Raw genomic sequence first — 20809 nt, forward strand, 5'->3', positions numbered from 1 at the left:
ACAAATCTGACTCAAATGTAAAAACATGTTTAGAAACCTCCTCTGTACACATATACTCACAAACTGATTTGCACGTATGCATGTTTGTCTCCACACGGCGGCCAACGCCAGCCCGCGACACTCATCTGCTGACAGTGCTCCAGCACGCCGCGTCGCCCCAGCAGAGCCCAGGGCCCTTACAAGGGGCCCTAAGAGTCACCCCTCCGACCTCATCCCCCCCCCCACTGTCCACACGAGCCACACTGGTCTCCTCGCTGTTTCTTAGTTTTTAATTACAGCTTTATTGAGATATAATTCACAGACCATACAATTCACCTACCTAAAGCATACGATCTAATTGCTTTTAGTGTATTTACAGAATTGTGTAGCCATCGCCACAATCACCTTTAGAACATTTTCATCGCCCCCAGGAGAAACCAGGCCCATTGGCAGGCACCCCCACGCCCCTCCGCCCTGGGGGTTTTCACAGGGCCGCCCCTGTGGACTCGCCTGCTCTGGCCATCTCGTGCAAGCGGAAGCCACGCCGCGTGGGGTTCGGTGCCCAGCTTCCTGAACACAATGCCCGGCCCTTGCCTCCCCCGTACTACCTGCACGGCTCAGTTCCCAGCCTCCTTCAGGTGCCCGGTTCAGGTCTCGGGGAAGCCTTCCTTGGCCACCTTACTTCTAACTGCAGCCCGACCCGAAAACGTCACCTTTCTCCCTTCCTGCTTTACTTTTCCGTAGCACCTATTACCGCACTACAACCCACTTGTCCTTACGTGGGTCCTCACAGAGGTCGTGGTGTTTGTCTATATGCTCCTCCACCCCCAGCACCTACCGCAGTGCCTGGGAACCCGTTAGGAGCTCATCAGGTCTCTGTGGAACGGATGAATGAACTGTGTCAAACGTTAACAACGGAGGTAGCATTTTCCAAATGCCTACTGCACATCAGGTCCTGTGCTAGAACTCCGGTGGGGAACGAGAGAGCCGGGGCGTGTAGCCTCAGCCCCCACTCCCCACCTTCCTCACATGTGGTTCCTATCCCCTCCCGTCCACCAAGTCCGCTGCCCCCAGACCATGGGGGACTGCCACGTCGAACCCAGCGCAGAGTTTGCGGGCGAGTCTGGAATCCGAGCTCAATTAGCATTCTGGCTGTCCGCTTATGAGCCATGTGGTCTTAGCAAGAATTTTTAAAAATGTAATTGGAAAACCACTTAACACGGTTTACTTCCTTAAGGTGACACTATCAGATTTAAAGTAAAAGCAAAAAAAAAAACCTCAAAGGAAATTAATTTTTAAAAATGAGTAAGCGTTGAGCATTCACTACCTTGTGGGGAAGGCACTGCTTTGCAGACACAATCTGAAGAAGGGGCTGGGGGCGGGGGAAAGCTTTTTTCTTTTCTTTTTTTCACAATGGGACCGAGATGAGCTGGTTTTAATGCTGAGGAGGGAGGCCCAGTTAAGAGAGAAGGAGAGGCAGGCAATGGAGGGGGAGTGGACTCCAGGGACAGGTGGAGGAGGGGCTGGCTTTGGGGAACGCGCTTCCTCCCCTGTGGCCACCTGGGCGGACGCAGATGCTAGCAAGCCTGGAGACTGGCGAGCTGAAAACAGCGCCGCGGCGGCCAAACAGGTGGACTGAAGGAGCTTAGACAAGACCACGAAGGCTTTGACTTCTCTGAAGCAGCTTCTCCCGGCGTTTACCGCAGGGTCACAGGCCGACTTCAGATCAGGAGGCTGCCTGCTTCAAGGGGGCGTGTCGGACATTGTTTCCCCTGCGCATGCCCAAGAGATCTGTCTCACCCCTGACGGCTCCCCAACTGGTCCTCTGCTCAGTGGGGCGGGATGGGGCAGTGGGGTGGGGGGCACGGGGGTGGTATGGCCCTGACTGGAGAACTCAGTCACTCAGCATTCACCCTGAAGAGGAGACAACAGGACCTTGGAGCCCCCAAAAGGTCAATGCAGGCTGACCCCAAACTAGTCGATGCAAGTGTGTGTGCGTGAGTAACAAAATAGATGCTTGGAACAGCTCGTTTTTCAGAAAAAAAAAAATCATTTTTAAACATATATCCTTAAAAATCTAAATTTTGTGCACAGCATTTTATATTACCCTGAAACTGGAGACAAAAAAAAAATGCTTTTTACAAAGTAAACCTAGACCACAATTTTAACTTTTTGTAAAAACAGACTAATAAAGAAATAGACATAGAAAAAAACTGACACACACTTATCAACAACCGAGTTGTTCTTGTCCTAAGAAAGCTTTAAAAGCCTTTCGAAATGTACACAAACTAGGAGCACATTCCAAAGAGGAGGAGGAGAAAAGAGAGAACAAGCCTTCCTCTGCAACCCAGCTGCAGGGCCGAGAATGTTCGGGCGCCCCACTACAGTGCCGCCTGCTCACGGGCGCCTCCTGCTGGCGAAGGGCAGCCCGAGGCCGAGGTCCGGCCGCTCGCAGGTGCAGCAGCCGCGCGGCGCTCAGACAGTCTGGTCTACTTCCGCCTCAGGAAATGAACGCCACGCTCGGGGCTCACGGGCTGACACGCGACTCATGCAGCCCACGTGTCTGTCCTGCAACAACCCTTGTAAACCCACTGATGCGGACGAATACACGTCTTCACGACCTGAGAACCCGTTAGCCAAGAAGAATTGGAGTCAAGAAAAGTGTAGACTCGGGTGCGCGGCAACCGGCGTGGCCCAGCTCGAGCCAGATTCTGTGGCTGTTTCTCTGCAGGGCCTTGGGGCACACCGTGCGTCGCTGCACATGCATCGCTGCACATGCATCGCTGCACATGCGTCGTTGCGTGCTTACTCACACAACGTTTACTCTAGCCTACAACGGGAGGTTGAAACAATAAACAGCAGCGGGTGGAACTGGGTGGCAGTCGCTCTTTAAACTGCTGACAAGATGAACACACAAGTGATACAACATTCTAAAGCAATTAATTATAAATGTTCACTGCTTTTCCTCCTAGATCATCTAGAGTCTGCTGAGGTCAAAGCAAAAAGGAAGTGGCTTCATTTGGGTTTGTTTGCTGCAAAGGACATTGGGAATAGACATTAGGTGAACACCTTTGTCTATAAAGCCACCAGGAAGACCTGTGACCAACATCACAGAGTTACCTGTTGCTAGAACCTTCTGCCCATGAGGTTTTCCTTGCTTAAGCAAGTGGAGTGGCGGTTCAACAAGAAGAGGGGACGACTATTCGCTACCATTTCTAATGAGGCAAAGGAGGGCGAAGTAACTTACAGTACAAACTAGTGACTTCAGAAATAGCACAGGTATAAAGGGATGAAAATACCACCTCTACACTTTTCAGGTATCCAAAAATGTCAACAGCAGAGTAGCTCTCTTTTCTCACACCACCTATCACACTCCAGGCACAGCCTAACAGCAGCAGCTCGGCAGGTGGAGGGAGGGATTCGGCAGCTGACGGGGCAGGGTTCCCCAACCTCGGCCCCCGGTAAATCTTGGCTGGGGGGCCGTCCTGTGTCCTACAGGGGGTTCACAGCATCCCTTGCCCCTGTCTGTCACGAGATGCCAGTACCACCCCTCCTCCCAGACGTCACAACCAGAAATGTCTCCAGACATTGTCAAATGTCCCCTGTCCCCTGGGAGGCAAAATTGTGCCCCCACCCCCGCCCCATCGAGGAGCACTCATACAGAGGCACGACCCCCGTGGTGCTGCAGGAGACAGGCTACACGCCTGTCCCCTCCGCCGGACCCCTGTGGGTCTTCTCACATCCACCAGGCGACGCAGTAAGGAACTAGGGGAGCGCCTCACTAGACAACCTGGCTCCACACCGACGGACCCACACACCTTTGAGTCTCTCTTGAACATGAAACAGAAGTTTTAACAAACACCCTCTGAGGGGAGGGCTCAAGAAACAGGTGTGTATTTACTCAGGCACCAGTCAGGCTTCCGAGAAATGGTGCCTGACTTCTTGACAGCAATTCTCGGTAGTTCCCAAGCATCACCGGCTCCTGCAAAATTACTGGAACATCGCCTCCAAGTTTACCCAGGAACTTAAAAAGGATTTACCGTACGTTTCAGCTTGAAGCCGGTAGGTTTGGGGTTTTGTTGTTTTTTTCAGAGAATAAAGGGGATTCTCTTACTGCACAGAACACTTGAAATTCCCCGAAGTGTCATTCCACCGCAGCAGAAAGTACACTTGAGGAGTGAGGCGAGAGGACCACAGGAGTTGGCGCAGAACCGCTCCCACTGTCCAGGAGGAGACGGCAGAGCGCTCCCACTGTCGAGGAGAAGCTCACAGGCCCTGCACGGCCTGGGCAGGCGTGCCTGCCGCGCGCCTGCGACGTCCTTCCTTTAAGCGTGGCTAACGCTGCTGTTGGGTTAAGGCCCTCGAGATGTTTGCAATGTACACATTCAACGTCGTGATGTCATGTCAACTAAACCCACACGTGACGTTACCAGGACAGCCCTGCTCCCAAATCAGAACTGTTAGTCGGACAGACATGACACATTCGCATAGAACACAGATCTGCCCGCATAATCTGTGAGTGTTGAGCACGGCTCTCCCAACATCGGCCTGTGTGACTGAGCAAGGCGGTGGGAGGGGCCCGGGACCGAAAAGCGGGAGGCCTGCGTCCACGATCCGGCTGTGTGTGTGGACTGACCAGAGGTGCGAGCCACAGAGGGCACGGTGTTGCGCATCCCGGCAGCGGCACCTGATTCGCATGGACGCAGGTACTGGCATCTATGGCGACTGGAGTTTTCTTGGGGGTCGGAGATGGCAGTAGGGCTGCCTGTCAAATTATGAGACTCCAGAGAGTGTAAACGTGCTCTGAACCTTGCGTCCCTCGAGGCAGAGAAGGGAGGGGATGCAGTGGCAGGGACAGCAGGTACGGGAGGTGGCAGTGCCCCAGTGTGAGGCTGGACAGGGAGAGGCTGGCCAGGGCCCCGGGAGCCATGGCGGGGAACCCTCCTGGAGTGGTCAGTCAGTCTGGGTCATTCATGAATTAGGCACAGTCTGCATCAAATTACTGCAATGCCGGAAAGTCAGATCACATCCAAACATCAGAGGACCCTGAGATGATCAGCTCCCTCCTTTCAGGCATGGACGCCTTTAAATCCCAAATCGGACAATCTTCATAAAAATAATTCCCGATGGAAATCATCATGGTTCTTAGCAAGTAACTGTGTTTCTGTATGCATGTATCTGATATATTCCAAAGTTCTTCTACAGTTCTACTAGATACATGTAATTCCCAAACTGTTTGCTTACCCCCTGAAGAAAAGAAGATGCACGATTTTACCAAAGCCTCCCAGCCTACACTACGAGTGTGGCACCTCCAAGCACGTATGGTTTACACACAGCAGTTTCTGTCAGACTCGAATCTGCACCAGGCTCTTTGCTGTGGTCAGCTCAATGGGTATTACTCTGAACCGCCTGAACTGTTCTTGATAACATTTCAGGATTCAGAACAGCAGAAAGGAAGGCTTTGAAGGGAGCCGAAATACTGGGCTTATTCAGATTCACATCAAACTACAGAGAAAATGTAGCATATGCCCATCGCTCCTAGAATTCCTACACTTGGCCAGTGTTTTAGCTCATTCAGATGACTATAACCAAATGCCATGGACGGGGCGGCTGTGAAGAACAGAACCGTTTTTCTCACGGTTCTGGAGGTTGACAAGATGCAAGATGAGGGGCCAGCAGGCTGGGGCTCTGGGGAAGGCCGTCTTGCAGACGGCCACCTTCTTGCCGTGTCCTTAACGTGGCAGAAGAAGTTGGGGATCTCTCTGGGGACTCTCATAATGCACAGAGTCCTAATCCCACCCGTGAGGTCTCCACCTCATGGCGTAAGTGCCTCCCACAGGCCCCAACCTCCCAATGCCATCGAGTCTGGATGTCAGAAGCTCAACATGTGAATTCTAGGAAGGCACAGACATTCCAACCAGCGCAGCCCGTTATTTTAACGGACCACTTCTCAACCACCCCGGCTGTTCTAACTGTAAATGGAAGCTGGAGAGCTGGGTGCCAGGATGCAAACACGAAGGCGTCAGTGGCTCTGTATCGGAGTGGGGGTCCCGGGTGAGCAGCCTCAGCATCGCTGGGGAAGCTGGGGGCACTGCACACCCTCGGGGCCCACTCCAGATGCTCAGGGTGGGAAATCCTGGGGTGGCCCAGCAGGTGCACTTTGACTGGCCCCCCAGGAGGTTCTGACGCACGCCGCAGTCTGAGAACCTCTGCTCCATGGGACGAAGTCCAGACACCTCGGGCTGGCATGTCAAGCTCAGCTCTCCAAGGCAAGCCAAGCAGCAGCACAGTGCCTCAGCTGGCCCGACCCACACATGGGATGCTGGTCCACAACGGCCTTCTTCGTCTCTGCACACGCGGTACCCTCCACCTACATCCACCAAAAGGGATGCCAGCCACTCCGTCTTTCTGAGTCTGCTCTGTCCCCCCCTCCAGGAAAAACCCTTCTCGACCTCCGGTCCAGGCGGGCTGCCAGCACCACCACTGAATTCTGCACCTGCTGCTCTCACCACAGGTACCCCACTGCACCGTAACCTCCTGTGTGTGACTGCCCATCTCCTCAGCACACTGTGGCCGCCTCAGGGTCAGGGACAGTTTTATTCATGGCACAGCTGTTCTACCACATACTGGCACTCCGAAAAATGCAGGTGGGATGACCGACGGCCTACTTCTGTGCCATGGTAAGGTACCTTTCAGAGTACAGTCTCCACGGATGTGGGGGGGGGGTCTTAGGAGAACTCAAGTGCTCTCTCATCCACCCAGGACCGGGGAGGCAGGGCTGTGATCGGAGAAGAGACGGGCGGGATAAAACACAAAGGACAAGTAGGACCTGCCCAGGCAGAGTGATCCTGAGAACAGGGCGGCATCCCAAGGAGAGGAAGAAACGGAACGTGCAAAGAACAGGACGAGGCAGGAGGAATCGGGCGTGTTGGGAAAACCGTAAAGTCCGTTGGGCTGTGGAACAAAGAGGGCGCGGCGCGGGGGGGCGGGCGGTGAGACTGGAGGCGGAGTGCGAGCCAGAGCGAGCAGGACCGCGTGGGCTTCCCGTGAAGGAGTTTTCATTCTAAGAACGACGGGAAGACAATAAGGGGTTTTAAGCGTGGAGGTGACGTGACAAAATGTGCATTTTTAAAAAATCATGATGGCTTCAGTATGAAAAACATAGCGAATAGGGCCAGGAGTGGAGGCAAGGAGGCCGATTAAGAAGCCACCGCTGCGGCTGGGGGAAAAGACCGGCGGTGGGAAGCCGCGGCGCGGAGGGAACTGAGTCCAGATCCGTTTAGGAGGAGGTCAAGCTGCACGAGGACAAAGGACCAGCTGGAGCGCGCGACGGAAGGAAGGAACGAGGGTGACTCCCGGGGTTTCGGACTTGGATGCATGGATGGATGGGGACGCCATCCACGGAGACAAGAAGCCACAGGAGGTGGCCAGTGTTGCGGGACTTTGGCTTGGACATTTTCTCCTGGCAGAACAGAGCGAGCTGGCGAATTGCCCGAGGTTCCAGAGGGCGCGCAATCAGGGAGTTTCTCACACCTGTTAGATGCCATTTTTCTTTCTTTAAGTCCTCCAACTGTTTTCACGGTTGCCTATCATTTCTTAAACGTCAGTGATTATGATTGAAAAAGACTTGTCGGAAACGTCTTTACACGCAGCAACGAGACTACATTTATAGCACATACTCATACACACACACTGCGTTCATGAGCGAAGTTCCCATCTCCAGGTTGAAACGAAGATATTCTTAGGATCTTCCATCTGTTCACGCTTTTTAAAAACTTCTTCCGTTTCCCACTCGCAAAGCGAAAGTGGAAATGAGGAGAGCAGCAACGCTGGGGATGGCCCTGCGGACTACGGCACGCGCGGCCCGGTAGCATCGCTACACAGTCTGGGACACGGTCACGCGCATGCGCGGCAGCGTCTGCGGCCGCTCAGCGGTGAATGGAGAGACCTGCCCAGCACGCGGGACAGAGCAGGTCCCCCGCCCTCAGGTAGGAGAGGGGAATGTGCCAGACCAGCAACGACAGGGGGGCTGAGAGCCCCCGCCACCCCTCCGCCGCTCCTCAGGACCGCGCCTGCGTAAAACGCTCTCCATCTGAAGGGAAGCACACAGGGAGAAGAAACAACCTAAGGCCTATTTCTTTAGAAATGCACGCAAGAGCGGCGACAGGGCAGAAGGTGTTCACGATTCAAATGCTTCTTCACCCAGGAGAAGGTCACTTATGAAACAGCAACTCACTGCAGTCATTTCAGTGGTGATCAAGATTAAGTTTCTAGATAGAAATATTAATAAATATTAAGATTATTTTTACTCTGTGACCAAAGTTATGAAGCCGTGTTTAGCTTAAAAACAGAACAAAAGCACTGTCTACCCAGTAATTATCATCTTTTAAGAGTTATGGCTCAAGATGCACAGTTTCTAAAGGAACAGAGGAACACAAACGAAGGTCTCTGCTAGGATTAAATTATATTTACTTTCTCTAATGCTGTTATGGTACTACTGTAATAAATTAAAACTCTACATGTAAGCCAGAAGAACGCTCAGACTTGGCAAAGCTCTGACAGTAACTAAAGAAAACGAGTTGGTTCTTACCCTTGTGCCTCTTCAGCTGGGGAAAGCTGCTAATTGTGGTTGCCTGGATTATTTCCACTACAATTTGATACCTGATGTTAAAAGAGAGAGAAGAAGACAAGATTGAATGGAAAGAAAACACCATCCTCAGAGATACTTTTACATTGAGCCTGTACTAATCAAACAGTACACGGACGGTGTGGGTCCTGCCCACGTGTCACCAAACCCACCGACGGGAGCTGAGCACCTACCCCGGGCCGGAGCTATGCCGCATGCCGGCCGGCCGTCTCTGAGACCCCGCTGTGAGAATGACGAACTCGCTCCCCCACTCCGTTCCCTACACCAGGAGCATTACTACCTGCCCCCTCCCGAAAGCAGAAATCAGAGACTATGCTCAACTCCTCCCTCGCTCCTCTCCCCCCAGTGGTAGCCAGAGCCTACTGGCCCCACCTCCCGAACCTGCACTGTGCAGTAAGGTGCCCACGAGCCACGTGCGGCGGCGTGAACGAGTTCAATCCCACCTTCAGTCCCTCAGCTGCATCAGCCACAGTTCAAGTGGCTGATGCTTGTTCAGCCACTGCTGTGGCTTGATGCCACAGTTCAGCCCACCACCACCTGCGGCTCACGGACCATATCGGACAGTGCGTGTGAACATCTCCCCATCGCTGCAGAAAGTTCTGTCGGATGATGTTGTCTTACAGACTTCTCAGAGCTGCCCTCCCCGCTCCAGCCCCGCTGTCACCGCCCTAGTGACTGTCCTCACGACCTCCCATTCGGAAGGCCCTTTCGGACCAACAGAACAGAGGACCTGCAGTGGGACCGTGGTGCCAGCAGTGTTCACGCTCCCCAGCTAATTCTAACGCAAGAAAGAGCTGACAACGCCAGGTATACGTATATGTGACTAAGAACACTTTTGAATCAGGGAAAAGAATAGCTTACATTGTAAGTACAGTGGAGCCTTTGTTCTCAAACTCAATTCACTCCAGAAAACTATTTGGGAAGCTATGTGTTTGAAAACTGAATCCCCTTTGTCTGTCACCTAAGAGACAGATGACTGGGCAGAAAGGCACCAGCAGGAGAGGGCTGCCAGGTACAGAATCGACCCAGAGTTCTCTTAGGCAACTGGGATGCTTTTCCCTGAACAACGTGGTTCAGAACCGAACTGTTCGAGAACCAATGTTTGAATGCACTGGGTGTAACCCCAGAGTTGTGGCTGCTTGGGGCATGTTCAGGTGGGCTTTAAGAGCTCAAGTTCTAGGGCTACTCAGTGGTTACTAAGTATTGCCCCCAAGTGAGCTCATCTATGCTGAGTGTCTCTCAGTCCCTGATTAAGAATCTGCCCTAATAAAGCTATCTGACATTAATTATTACTCTGAACACAAACTCTGCAGCACTCTGAGATTTAATGCTACATCTGGCTGGCGTTATACATTCTTTTGCTTTTCAACTAAAACCTAGATGGGATTCACGAATTCATCATAGTTACAGCTATTTCTGGGCTCCCCACAAACTCACATCGTTCTGTTTCTTCACTTGTGTAATATAAATACTGATGCCCGCCTCCCGCCACCTCGAAAACAGGCTGTCAGGAGCGTCGTCAGCCTGTCGTCTGGAGAGTGCGGCGGACACTGCTGCTTGCCACACCCTTTCTCTCTCGCGTCCTCCCTAACTGAGCCACAGTTTTACCAGGAAAAGCAATGCACCTTGCTGAACACCTTCTCCCTAGCAGCCAGAAATGGCCTCTCGGTACAGTTCTAACCTGTGAGTTCTAACCAACTTCTGTTGCTAGGTGGGGGTTCTAGGAAAGCCACCTAAGGGGGCAGACTCCACAGAAAAACCCCATCCGGTCTTTTGTCCATGCCCTTTCCCCATCTGCCTGCGTGAACCAAGGATGCAGCTGGGGGAAGGAAGGCACAGCAGCCGTGAGGACGAAAGCCACCGGCTGAGATGGTGACATAAAGGGACAGGAGAAGCCTAGGTCTCTGATGGCCTCACTGAGCCATCACAGCAGCCCCACGCTGCCCATCCTGGGACTTGCTACGTGAGGAAAATAAATCCCTAATGTGCTCACGTCCCTGTATGTCATTTTGTCTCATGGCCCCATGCCACCCCAGCTGATGGAGCACACTGTGAAGACGTCACACGCAGAGGAGCCAGCTCCAGGCTGCGGGCACCGAGGCCAGGTCCCCCAGACGGCAGCTGTGCTGGGACATTGAAGAGCAACCAGCTTTTCTGGTGGCGCTGCCTCCTTCCCTCTGGGTGATGATAGAGCACAAAAGTGGCTCTTGACGTGGTTTCTCCTGCTCCTTACTAAACAGGTGAGGAGACAGCTCAAAAGCAGCATAAACAAGGCTGCAAACATCAAAACCTAACACTCCCTAGCCAAGTCCTCAACTAACCTGGGACTGCCGTGCCCTCCGCAACTTGACCCTGGGCGTCTGATCCAACCCGACCTCTGTTTCTCCTCGAGATGAACCTGGACTTCAGCCAGGACAGTTTCTGTACACCCCCCATAACCACGGTCCCTTTCCAGGGCTTTGCTCATGCTCAGACGTTCCTTCTGGAACCATCTGCCTACTTGGCCACCCAACTAGATCTCACACCTATTACTTCTTCTTCCCGCAGCTCTTCCCCAGTCCCTCGAAGTCGTGTTAATACTTCTCTCCTCTGAACTCCTAAGCCACTTTGGCTCTACAACAGCATGCATTCAGGTATCACTTTTACATCGCTGATGGAAAGAGTCCCATCTCCACAAACGGTGCTGTGAATGAGGGAAGTGGTGAGTCCAGTCCTTCTCACTTCCAGGCCTAACTAACACTTCTGTAAAACAGGGTAACACATTTGAGCCCCCGACGAAGCTGCACCTTTGTCTGTGAGAAGGATGCACCACCTTTTTCCTCCCCAACTTTGCCATGAGCCTCTCTGAGACAGGAATTGTGTCTTGTATTCCCCCACAGGACCTGGCCTGGCCCCAAACATGTGGTAGGCACTCAGTCAACACTAGTGGATGTGGAAGTGCTGTGGATGGAGGGTTTGTGTTTCCCCCCAATTCATGATGAATCCTACTCCCCAAGGTAATGGACATGTGGCGGTGGGACCTCTGCGGGGGCTGATCAGGTCAGGAGGGCAGTGTCCCCATAAATGAGATGAGTGCCCTTAGAAAAGAGACCCCCGAGAGCTTGCTTTCCGCCAAGTAAGATTACGGCATGAAGACAGCTGTCTACAAACCAGAAAGTGGGCCCTCACCAGACCCCCAAGCTGCCAGCCCCTCACCTTAGACTCCCTGCCTCCAGAACAGTCAGAAATAAATGTTTGTTGCTTAAGCCACTCACTCTGTGGTATTTTTGTCACAGCAGTCTAAACTGACTGAAACAATGAGCTAAATTACTCCGTGACACTTAAATTACAATTGCAACACTTAACAGGTACAAATAATATTCTGAACAATCTGTTCTTTCGATATCCTTAGTGATGCACGCTCGGGAACAGATGAATCATCAATGGTGCTGAAAAATAACACAACCACCTGAGTAAAGAGTTAACTTTTTTACAATGAACCCAGCTAACATTTACGGATTCTTCTCATTGGGTACCAGGCACCCGTTTAGATACTTTAATGCATATTACCTCGTTTTATGCTCATGATGAGGCGCCGTAATTATCCCGACGTTACAGAGGAGGGAGCTGGAGTTCAGTGGACCAAGAAACCTATGCAGGGTCTCGCTTTCAAGTACTTTGAAGGACGAGGGCCTCAATGACCGAGCAGGGCTGCCTGGCTCGAAAGCTCAGGGTGTGAGCCACGTTCCTGCCACCCCTCAAATCCAGTACAGGTTCAAGTTTATCCTGTCTGAGGTCTTTCAACGCATACAAGCATGGCCGATGCCAGCCACTCTTTCTTTCACCCTTACTGCCTTCCATATCCCTCTTGGGTACCACTTTCGTGCCAAACCAGACCACACGCGATACCCGCAAAACACTCCAGCTCTCTCCTGACCCAGCCTCTGCTGTTTCTTTCCCTCTCGCATGCGATGCCTCCCCTTACATGTTGCAATCCTATTTGTCTTTGAACACTCAGCTCATGGCCACTCCTCTCTGAAGCTTCTTAGGTTCCTCTCTTCTACGGGGTGAAATGTTTGCTCTCACACACTTCTTCACTCTTTACACTCTACTTCTGGCCTTTGTATTTGTTTCATATTTAACTATTTATCCCCACGTGGGTCTCCTATGCTGGACTATTAACACCTTGACGGCAGGGGACAGAATCCACGGTTGTCCGCAGTGACAACAAATTCACCTTTACATACACCAGACCCACCTCACACAGAGCGATGCACATAGTAGGCACCTGAACATGGTTAATGAGTTTGTGGAATTCACTTTCGCTTGACACCAAAAGGCAAAGTAGGAAATGAGCGGGTTTCTCATTCCCAGCCAAGCCGTATAAACACACGCATCCACGTGCAGGCCAGCCTTGAGGGCACCTGGTCCGCCGGGAGCTTCTCAGGGATACCTGCCACTCACTCGGCTTTCTTCCTCCAGAGGAGGACGTGGCCTTGCTGGGGCTGCGCTGGGTTCAAGGACTAGGGGGACTGGTATTGGCAAACATTCTGTGGCTCAGAAGTGCGGGGACTGTTAGTGTATGTTTTCCCAAAATGGTCATGCAAACTCCGGTGTTAAGAGAAAGCAGCCTCACAAGAATTCAGCTCTTTTCCAACTCTAGCGAGATCCTACCTACAGTGTCCCTTGTCCCCAGGACAAGGAACAACAAGTCACACAGAGATAGCTGCCACCTGCCCATCCTCCGAGCAGCCGTCCCGCCTCTCTGTAGACAGACACACTTAGCTAAATTAACGAAGACTGGGAGCAGCTTTGCACTCAGGGACTCCTGCTATCAATCTTAACTCACCTGAAGTCCTTCAAAACAACCCCCTTAGAACTCCACGGGCTTATCGTCCTTCTCCTGCCCACTGTTCAGAACAGCCTTGGAATTCTATCAGAACGGATTTCAAAATTATTTATAGGTCAAATAAAGAAAAACAGTCTCTTCATTTCATTAGGCAAAATGTACACAGATTTTTTTCTTAAATATTATTTCAAAGCCATCTTTAAAATAAGATGGGCCTGAACACCCTGGAATGTCTTAGCAGAATCAAAGGCTGGACAAATCCTACCCTCAGGTGTAATATGGTAAATGGTATAAAATACTTTTATGTTAAAAGTAGCAAGGGTATATTATAGATTAGAATACCACACACACACGCACACACACGTTTAAGAAAAGAGTAAAAACTTAAAAAGAATGTTTTCACAGTTGCCACAGACCACTTTGCACTAGTCCAGAGAGAATGTTTTCATTGGAGGGACTTCGGTTAAAGCGTCTGAGAAGAAGCAAAGCCACGGTGTGTCAGGTGGCTAAGCCGAAGCTGCTCCCTACCTTGGGAAGCGTCTCAGAGTAGTTAGGAATGTGAGCGCTGGCCCCAGATGGCCTGGGTTCAAATCCTGCTCCCAGCACTTACTGAGTCACCTGGGGCAAGTTATTTAAGCCATCTAAAACTCAAGAGTCCCCATCTGTAAAAAGAGGACTAACAACATTCTTCCTGAAAGGGTTCCTCTGAAGATTCAGTGAGATCACACCTTTAAAGTATGTGGAATAATGCCTGCCCACACACAGTGCCAGTTCAATGTTGACTTTTACTGTGGTTGCTGAACCCCACTACTGACCCTTTCAACATGCACCACTTGGGGAGACGGTGTGTGTTTGTTAAATAGGTAGGAAAATTTCCTAAGTAGCCTTGTTTTCTTCCTGACTACACGAGTGCCTCAGCCTGATGGACCGAAGACCAGCAGGGTCGCGGCAGCCCGATGAAGTTCGGTGTGTGACCCACAGGGGGCGCCCCCCACACCAGGAGAGGACAGGGCTCCCGCAGGGCTCGGGGAAGGGCGGAGCACAGTTGGAATTTACACGAAGCAGCAGCGGGATAAGCTCTCAGCACCGGGCTGTGGAAAGAGGTCACGCTCGGGAGGGTCCGGGGTCCCCTTTCCTTGGACACAGCAGTCAGGAGAGTCGTGGGATGCTGGGCCGCAAACCCACCATGCGCGGCTCCACTAAAGGGCGGTGAAGGAGGCTGCTTCTCTGGGTCGAAGCGACTGGAGCCTCCGGGCACGGGCGGATGTGTCACTCTCGCCGGTAGAATTTCCAGCAGCAAAGCTCTCAGGGTCCAGGTGAGCTTTTCGAGAGCACAGTTTCTCACTGAATAGGAAAGAAGTAGTCCCTGAAAAGAAGGGAACCATTCTGACCAGCTACAGCTGCTGCGTGACTTGTGCCCTTGAACGAGAGACTGTTTCCTGTTAACTTCGTAGCTGCCTTCAGTGTCTGCTCCCCCAGGCCGATAAACGGATGGGCGGACTGTGCTGTCTCAGGCCGAGCCCATTCTCACCTTCTCTAAAGAACATACGTTCATGAAAGAAAATTGGAAAATACACGAAACACAATATTCAAAGTTAATCGCAACATTGGATATATCTTTATAAGCTCTTTTCTAGGCAAACATGGTATTTTGTTATAAGACTGGATTTATGCTAGAAATACTGCCTTAGAGTCTTTCTAATTTATCAATTTATGGTTACTGCCTTCCAGTATTATTAAATATTCGGACGCAAGACCACAGTGATCCATGATTACATGGTGATCCATTGTATACACATGCCAAAAAATTTTTTATTTTTACCCAGCCCTTCTAGTGAGGCACGCTGGTTACGTCGAGCATTGAACCAGCCCCGGGAGGAGTGTTAACACCATGGCAACTGGCAACGCTAAGTCAGGGCTTCCCATCCCTCCGCACAAAAGCCAGTTTTAGAATTGCCAGCACACCACTTGCTCCCTCTTCGCCACTGTTCCTGCAGCAGACCTTGTGAGTCATGAAATTCCTCCCTGCTGAGCACGGACTTAGCATCCCCGAGTCTTTGTTTTTATAAAGAAAAAAGCACTCCCCACCCAGCCCACCCCACCCCCAAGTATGGATGTTTCACTCCAAGTCTAAGCAGCTCCCTCCCTGGCCTCTCTCCCCACCGCTCGCTCCCTCCCTCCCCTCCACTCTCCCTGGAGAAGGAAGCGGTTTTCGATGGGACCACAGGGCCAGAGGGACTGGGTGTGCGAAGCGCAGCCGTCCACTCTCCTTCCTCTTGACAGCATGTGTCTCCGCCTCCGGAGCCGGCCGCCGGTGGACGCTGCACCTGCCAGGGAGGTGCGGTGGGGGCAGAAGCAGAGACAAGGAGACCCGTCCTGCTCCGGCGCTGCTGAGTCCGGTCCGGCACTGCTAGGCGGGGAAGACGCCTGATTCGGAGACTCAGTCTTAGAGTCTCACAGAGATGGACCACAAAGCCCAGGATCCATCAGGAATAGAGGGGCATCTTGGTCTTCGCTGGCCTTACTCCTTGGCCCGAGATGGCACAGACCTCAGGATGGACAGAGAGGTGTGCAACTTACAGGGTGTCCTCAAACTCCCAATTCCAGGGGGCCACTCGTAATGGGCCAGTGTAATCCCTGGTCTGATGATTATAGGGACAACAATTGTAGCGGCTGACAACGAGGAACAGGCAGGTGCTGGGCTGAGGGCTTCACCCGCACTGCCTCGTGCCCCTCACTGCTGTCATGTGCTCGCGGACTTCTGACGTGCCGATGGTGCATTAGTCGGTCTTTAGGTGTATAGTTTTCCTTGCACATTCCTCTATAACGTAATCCCATTACTGCTCGTGATTCACAACGTAGTTTCAGAATCACTGTTCAAAACGCTGAGCATTCAAAGAATTTAAGTTCTTTTACACAGATGCATGCAACTTTCAGAATTTTAATATTGTTGTGAATACACTACCTTCATGTGCAAATGCAGCTAGCTAAATGAATTCGGAGATGAAAATCCATCCCCGTAATAGCTAACGAAAAAATATTTGGCAAACTCCCTCAATAACCCACTCCACCATTACGTATGGTCTCCAAACTTGATCTGTTCGTTATTCCTACTGCCTCTTGTATTCTTTATCCTAGCAGAACAGAAAACACCCCATCGACCTCAGTACGTACTCGATAAAGGGTTTGCTTCTCTTTTCCGAGCCAAATAAACTTTATCTTTTTCATTTTAAATCTTTCATTCATTAGGAGAATGTCCTCTCCACTATTTTCAGATTTTCCACGTTGCTCTTCGATTGAGGGGTCAGGAATGAACCATCCAGAACCAGAAAATCTAATAAAGATTTGGCAGGAGATGAAGTCACAGCAGTGATGCGCTGCTCGGACTTTACTGCCTCTCGTCTCTCCGGCAGCCGGCTGCCATCTTGAGCTGATAGCACTCTCTGGCAGTGTTTTTCTCGCACAAGGGTCGGTGCCTGCAAAGACTCACAGACCGCAGAGAGTTACGGCCACACCACTGTGAAATTCCACAAGGTTGGGGCTGCGTGTCGCTGCTGTCTCTACCTGCCTCGCTGGCAAGACACACCCAGCTTTTCATACGGGATCCGAAGTCAGACAGACCTGAGTTCAAATCCCAGCTCTGTCACTTATTAGCTATGTGATCCAGGGCAAGCCACGTTCCTTTCTTCAAGCACACGGTGAAAATGATAGCGCCTAATGCACGTGGCTGTTATCATCATCACTGATGATTACAGAGAACCTGACATGATGCTTAATACTCGTTAGACACCCAACAAACAGTGGATTAAAAATGAAGACCGCTTTCCCTCCTCGAACCTCTGTGTGGCAGCTCTTCAACCCTGGCGAACGTCCAGGCCGGGAAAGGGGCACTTTCCTGAGGCCCGTGCACGACGCTGCTAGTGCCACCCTGCTCCGCTGCAGTACACGACACGCAGCACTGTCGAGACACGGCTGTCTGCCTGCCCCACACCCACTCTTCTCTCTTCCTTAGTAACAGAATCCTCCTTTTTAACTGAGCCTAAGGCTGCCAGGATAAGGCGATCAATAAAAAAATATAAGCAGAAGTGTCACATAACAGCTTCCAGAAATTTCCTGAAAAGGCAGCCAGTGCATGACCTTTGCCGCTGCCTTTCCTTGCCTTCACGCTGCTTCCTGGCCACGACGGATGGCGTCCTAGAGCACGCCCTGGGCCCTGAGGCCCCTGGAGTACACCCGCTCGGGCCAGCGGAGCAGCAGGCTGGAGGGCCCAGGAGGGGAGTGGAGCGGAGTCCCCCCACCCCCCCGCCAGTGCTGGAATGCCTACCAGACTCTCTATGTAAGAAAGAACCACCCCTCTGGGCTTCGGTAAACCATCTTATTTTGTGGGTATTTTGTGAATCTAATCCAAACTAATATAAATATCTCCAGTCTATTCATGGGGTTACAGCAACGGCTCCTGTCAGGGGTGACTTTGTCCCCCCACGGACATCTGGTGACGTCTGAAGTCACTTCCGGTTGTCAGGACTGCGGGCCTGCTCATGGCAGCCAGTGCGGGGAGGTGAAGCATGCTGCAAACACTCTGCCATAAACAGAGCAGCCCCCACAACGAAGAATTATCAATATCTAGCCCAAAGGGTCAGTTTTGCCCAGGGTGAGACACCTGAGGTCAAAATGTATCTCAGGAAGGCCTTTGCTGATTACAGTAACTTGGTAGGAGAACGAGGTATCCTGATTAACCAGCTTTCTCCTCACCGGAGCATCTCAAACAGTGATAGACCGTTCTCAGAGAGTTACAGTACAACAAATTATGGGACATAACACCCAGCCAAGACTTCAGATTGGTAGCACATGGGAGAACATCCCATTCAAAAGATTCTCAATACTAGCTGCATGTTCTAATCCCCTGGGAAGCGTTTAAAAATGCTGATGCCCAGGTTCCGCTCCAACCAGCGACGTAAAAACTCTCCCATTTCATGGGGGAGCGAGTATTTTTCACTAGGGTGCTTCTTACAAATTCACTGGAGAATTCCGCGGCGTGCAGCCGCGGGTGCATGCCTGGGCCACAGTCCGCCCACTCCTTTCCAAGAAGCACTTTCAAGAGCAGCATCTGTGTTTCCCGTTGCCTAATGTTTACCCTGACTCCGGCTTTATCTCCAGAAGAAAGGAACACGCAGTTCCTTCCCTGGGGGGGCTGTAATTGCTGAGCTTCACCACGGGGCGCTGAGCTCTGAGCCCCGTTCCGCCTTCCCCGCCTGGACTCACCGCCCCACTGCCCACGGTGGCGGGGAGGTGGGGGGAACCTGTTCCGCCTGCCCTTTCATATCCGGCACCGAGATGCCTGTCAGATTTGGGGGGCTCCTGTTTTATCAACAGAGTGGATCGCTACTTCTACTAGAAGAGCCTGGAAAACTCAAAGTCTTGAACCAAGCCAGCCACCACATCCTCGCTGCGACATCTTAGAAGAGAAAGGAAGCAGCCAAGGAAAGCGAGACACCCAACTCCCACTGTACTTTTTTCAAAGCCTGGGCGACTTTAATAAGCAGTCAGGATTTATAAAAAAACACCCACTAAGTTAGTATAATTGAAGGAAGTACGTCTAGCTCTAGACTCCTGCTGTGAAAGCATCTCAGGCCGACTCGGAAAAAACACACACCGCAGAGCTTCAAACACTACCTTCTAGGTTTGTCTGCTTCTTTGTCTTTAATGCATTCCAACCTGGCCGAGGTAAGTGACTTTTTTTCCTCTAGAAAGTAGCCATCTCTCTGTCAAATACGCATCAAATAAAAGGGGACAGTTTCATCAACTCTGTCGTCCAAGTAAGACATGCCCTGCCTTAGGCAGCCAATCCTAAAACTTGAAGAGCAGCGAATTGAAAGTAGTGGCCCAGAGCACCCATCAGGTCAGACAGCAGAGCACTCGCGTGTCCTCAGAAGGACCGCAGAACGGCGTGGACCGGGACTGGAGAGGCCGCACCACCAGCGGCAGACAGCTGATAAGCCTCCCAGTGTCGGCTCCAGATGGGGGTCTGATAGAGAGCAACTTCGCCCATCAGTAACAAAAAGGAGACCTGACCCTGGCCTAGAGAGCAACTTCTCTGTCCGATACACAATAAGGAGCCAAATAACAAGATAATTTATGCAACACTACCTACGTGTTTGGGCAAAACGATCTATCTCCGCCACAGCAGCATTGTTCCCGGTAGCCTCTCGAGCTCAAGCTGAACCAGAAGCAGAGAATAAAGGGTGGCCCCCGGGTCTGTTCCGGAGATGCAGCGCGTAGGGCCAGCAGCCCCGTGGACAGAAGACACGCCCGTGCCACAGAACGGCCCGGCGCTCTATCACACGGCAGAGCCCGAGGAATTGCCTGAGCCCCAGGTCCGGGGCAGCTGCCTCAGCACAGTGCGTACAAAAGGACCCCAGAAGCTAAACTCCTGGTGTGTGCACCGATCATCGAGACCAACGCCTTCCGCAGTGTTCCTCTCCAAAGGGATTTCGCCAAGATCACTGAGGGGTTACCATGATCCCATAGCTGTGCTGCCAAATGCATACGACTCTTTTAAGAGGTTTACATTCCTTGTTAAGAGAGAACTTTGCAGTCCTTCCAGAGGAAGTCAGAGACATACTTCCAGAAACTGACATGAGGAACTGAAAGTTTATAAAGAGACAGGGTCAGAAGAGGTCATTCCAGTTGCGCTCCATTAAGGTGCCAATGTAATTAAATCTGAAAACGCATTCTTTTTGTTTCTAATAGTTTGATTATCTAAATCACCGAAGTACCTCCAAGGGGCCTCCCCTCTGACTTTACAGACTCCGTTGGAAGCACCGCGTCTGACGGTGGGGTGGCAGGCCCAGAGAGCTCAACAGTCGGACAGGAATGTGCCCCAGAGACACGCCCTTCCTGGAGTCGGCACTCCATCACTCCCCGCCGGGGGCAGGTGTGCAGTGGGGGCAGGTGTGCAGCGGGGGGCAGGCGGCCGCCGAGAGAGGTTAGGACTCTGCAATATTTTATCTGACTCTCGTTCACAAGGTGGGGCAAAAGCAGGTTTACCATTGTTAATGTGGAAAATAATACAGTAATTAATAAATAATAATACAAGAATAAACTCTGTGTATATTCCAAAGAATGTTTGCCCCTCCCTGTGTTTATCAACAGTCGCTGATGAGGCTACTGAAGATGCTCAACAATTAATTACTCAAAGGGCGTTCTTTCGAGTGCAAACGACCCGGATTTCCATGGGCTGGTGAACAGATAAACAAATAGGGTATATTCATACGATGGAATGTTATGCAGCCAAAACCAGGAATAAGATACCGATATATTCTACAACACGGGCGAACCTTGAGAACACTATGCTC

The 20809-nt window shown here is 51.6% G+C and overlaps 1 protein-coding gene across 1 annotated transcript in view; it reads right to left on the minus strand.

The window, feature by feature from the left end:
• The window catches only part of SNX25 (sorting nexin 25), an 85204-nt gene that overhangs the window by 25811 nt on the left and 38584 nt on the right, over positions 1 to 20809 (minus strand). Inside the window, exon 6 of the mRNA XM_045821710.1 lies at positions 8570 to 8640. Within this exon, the coding sequence (XP_045677666.1) occupies positions 8570 to 8640 (71 nt within the window). The remainder of the gene's footprint in view (positions 1 to 8569; positions 8641 to 20809) is intronic.

The sequence above is a fragment of the Phyllostomus hastatus genome, unplaced genomic scaffold (assembly GCF_019186645.2).
Source record: "Phyllostomus hastatus isolate PE091 unplaced genomic scaffold, TTU_PhHast_1.1 phas_scaffold_46, whole genome shotgun sequence".
Classification (NCBI taxonomy): Eukaryota; Metazoa; Chordata; class Mammalia; order Chiroptera; family Phyllostomidae; genus Phyllostomus; species Phyllostomus hastatus.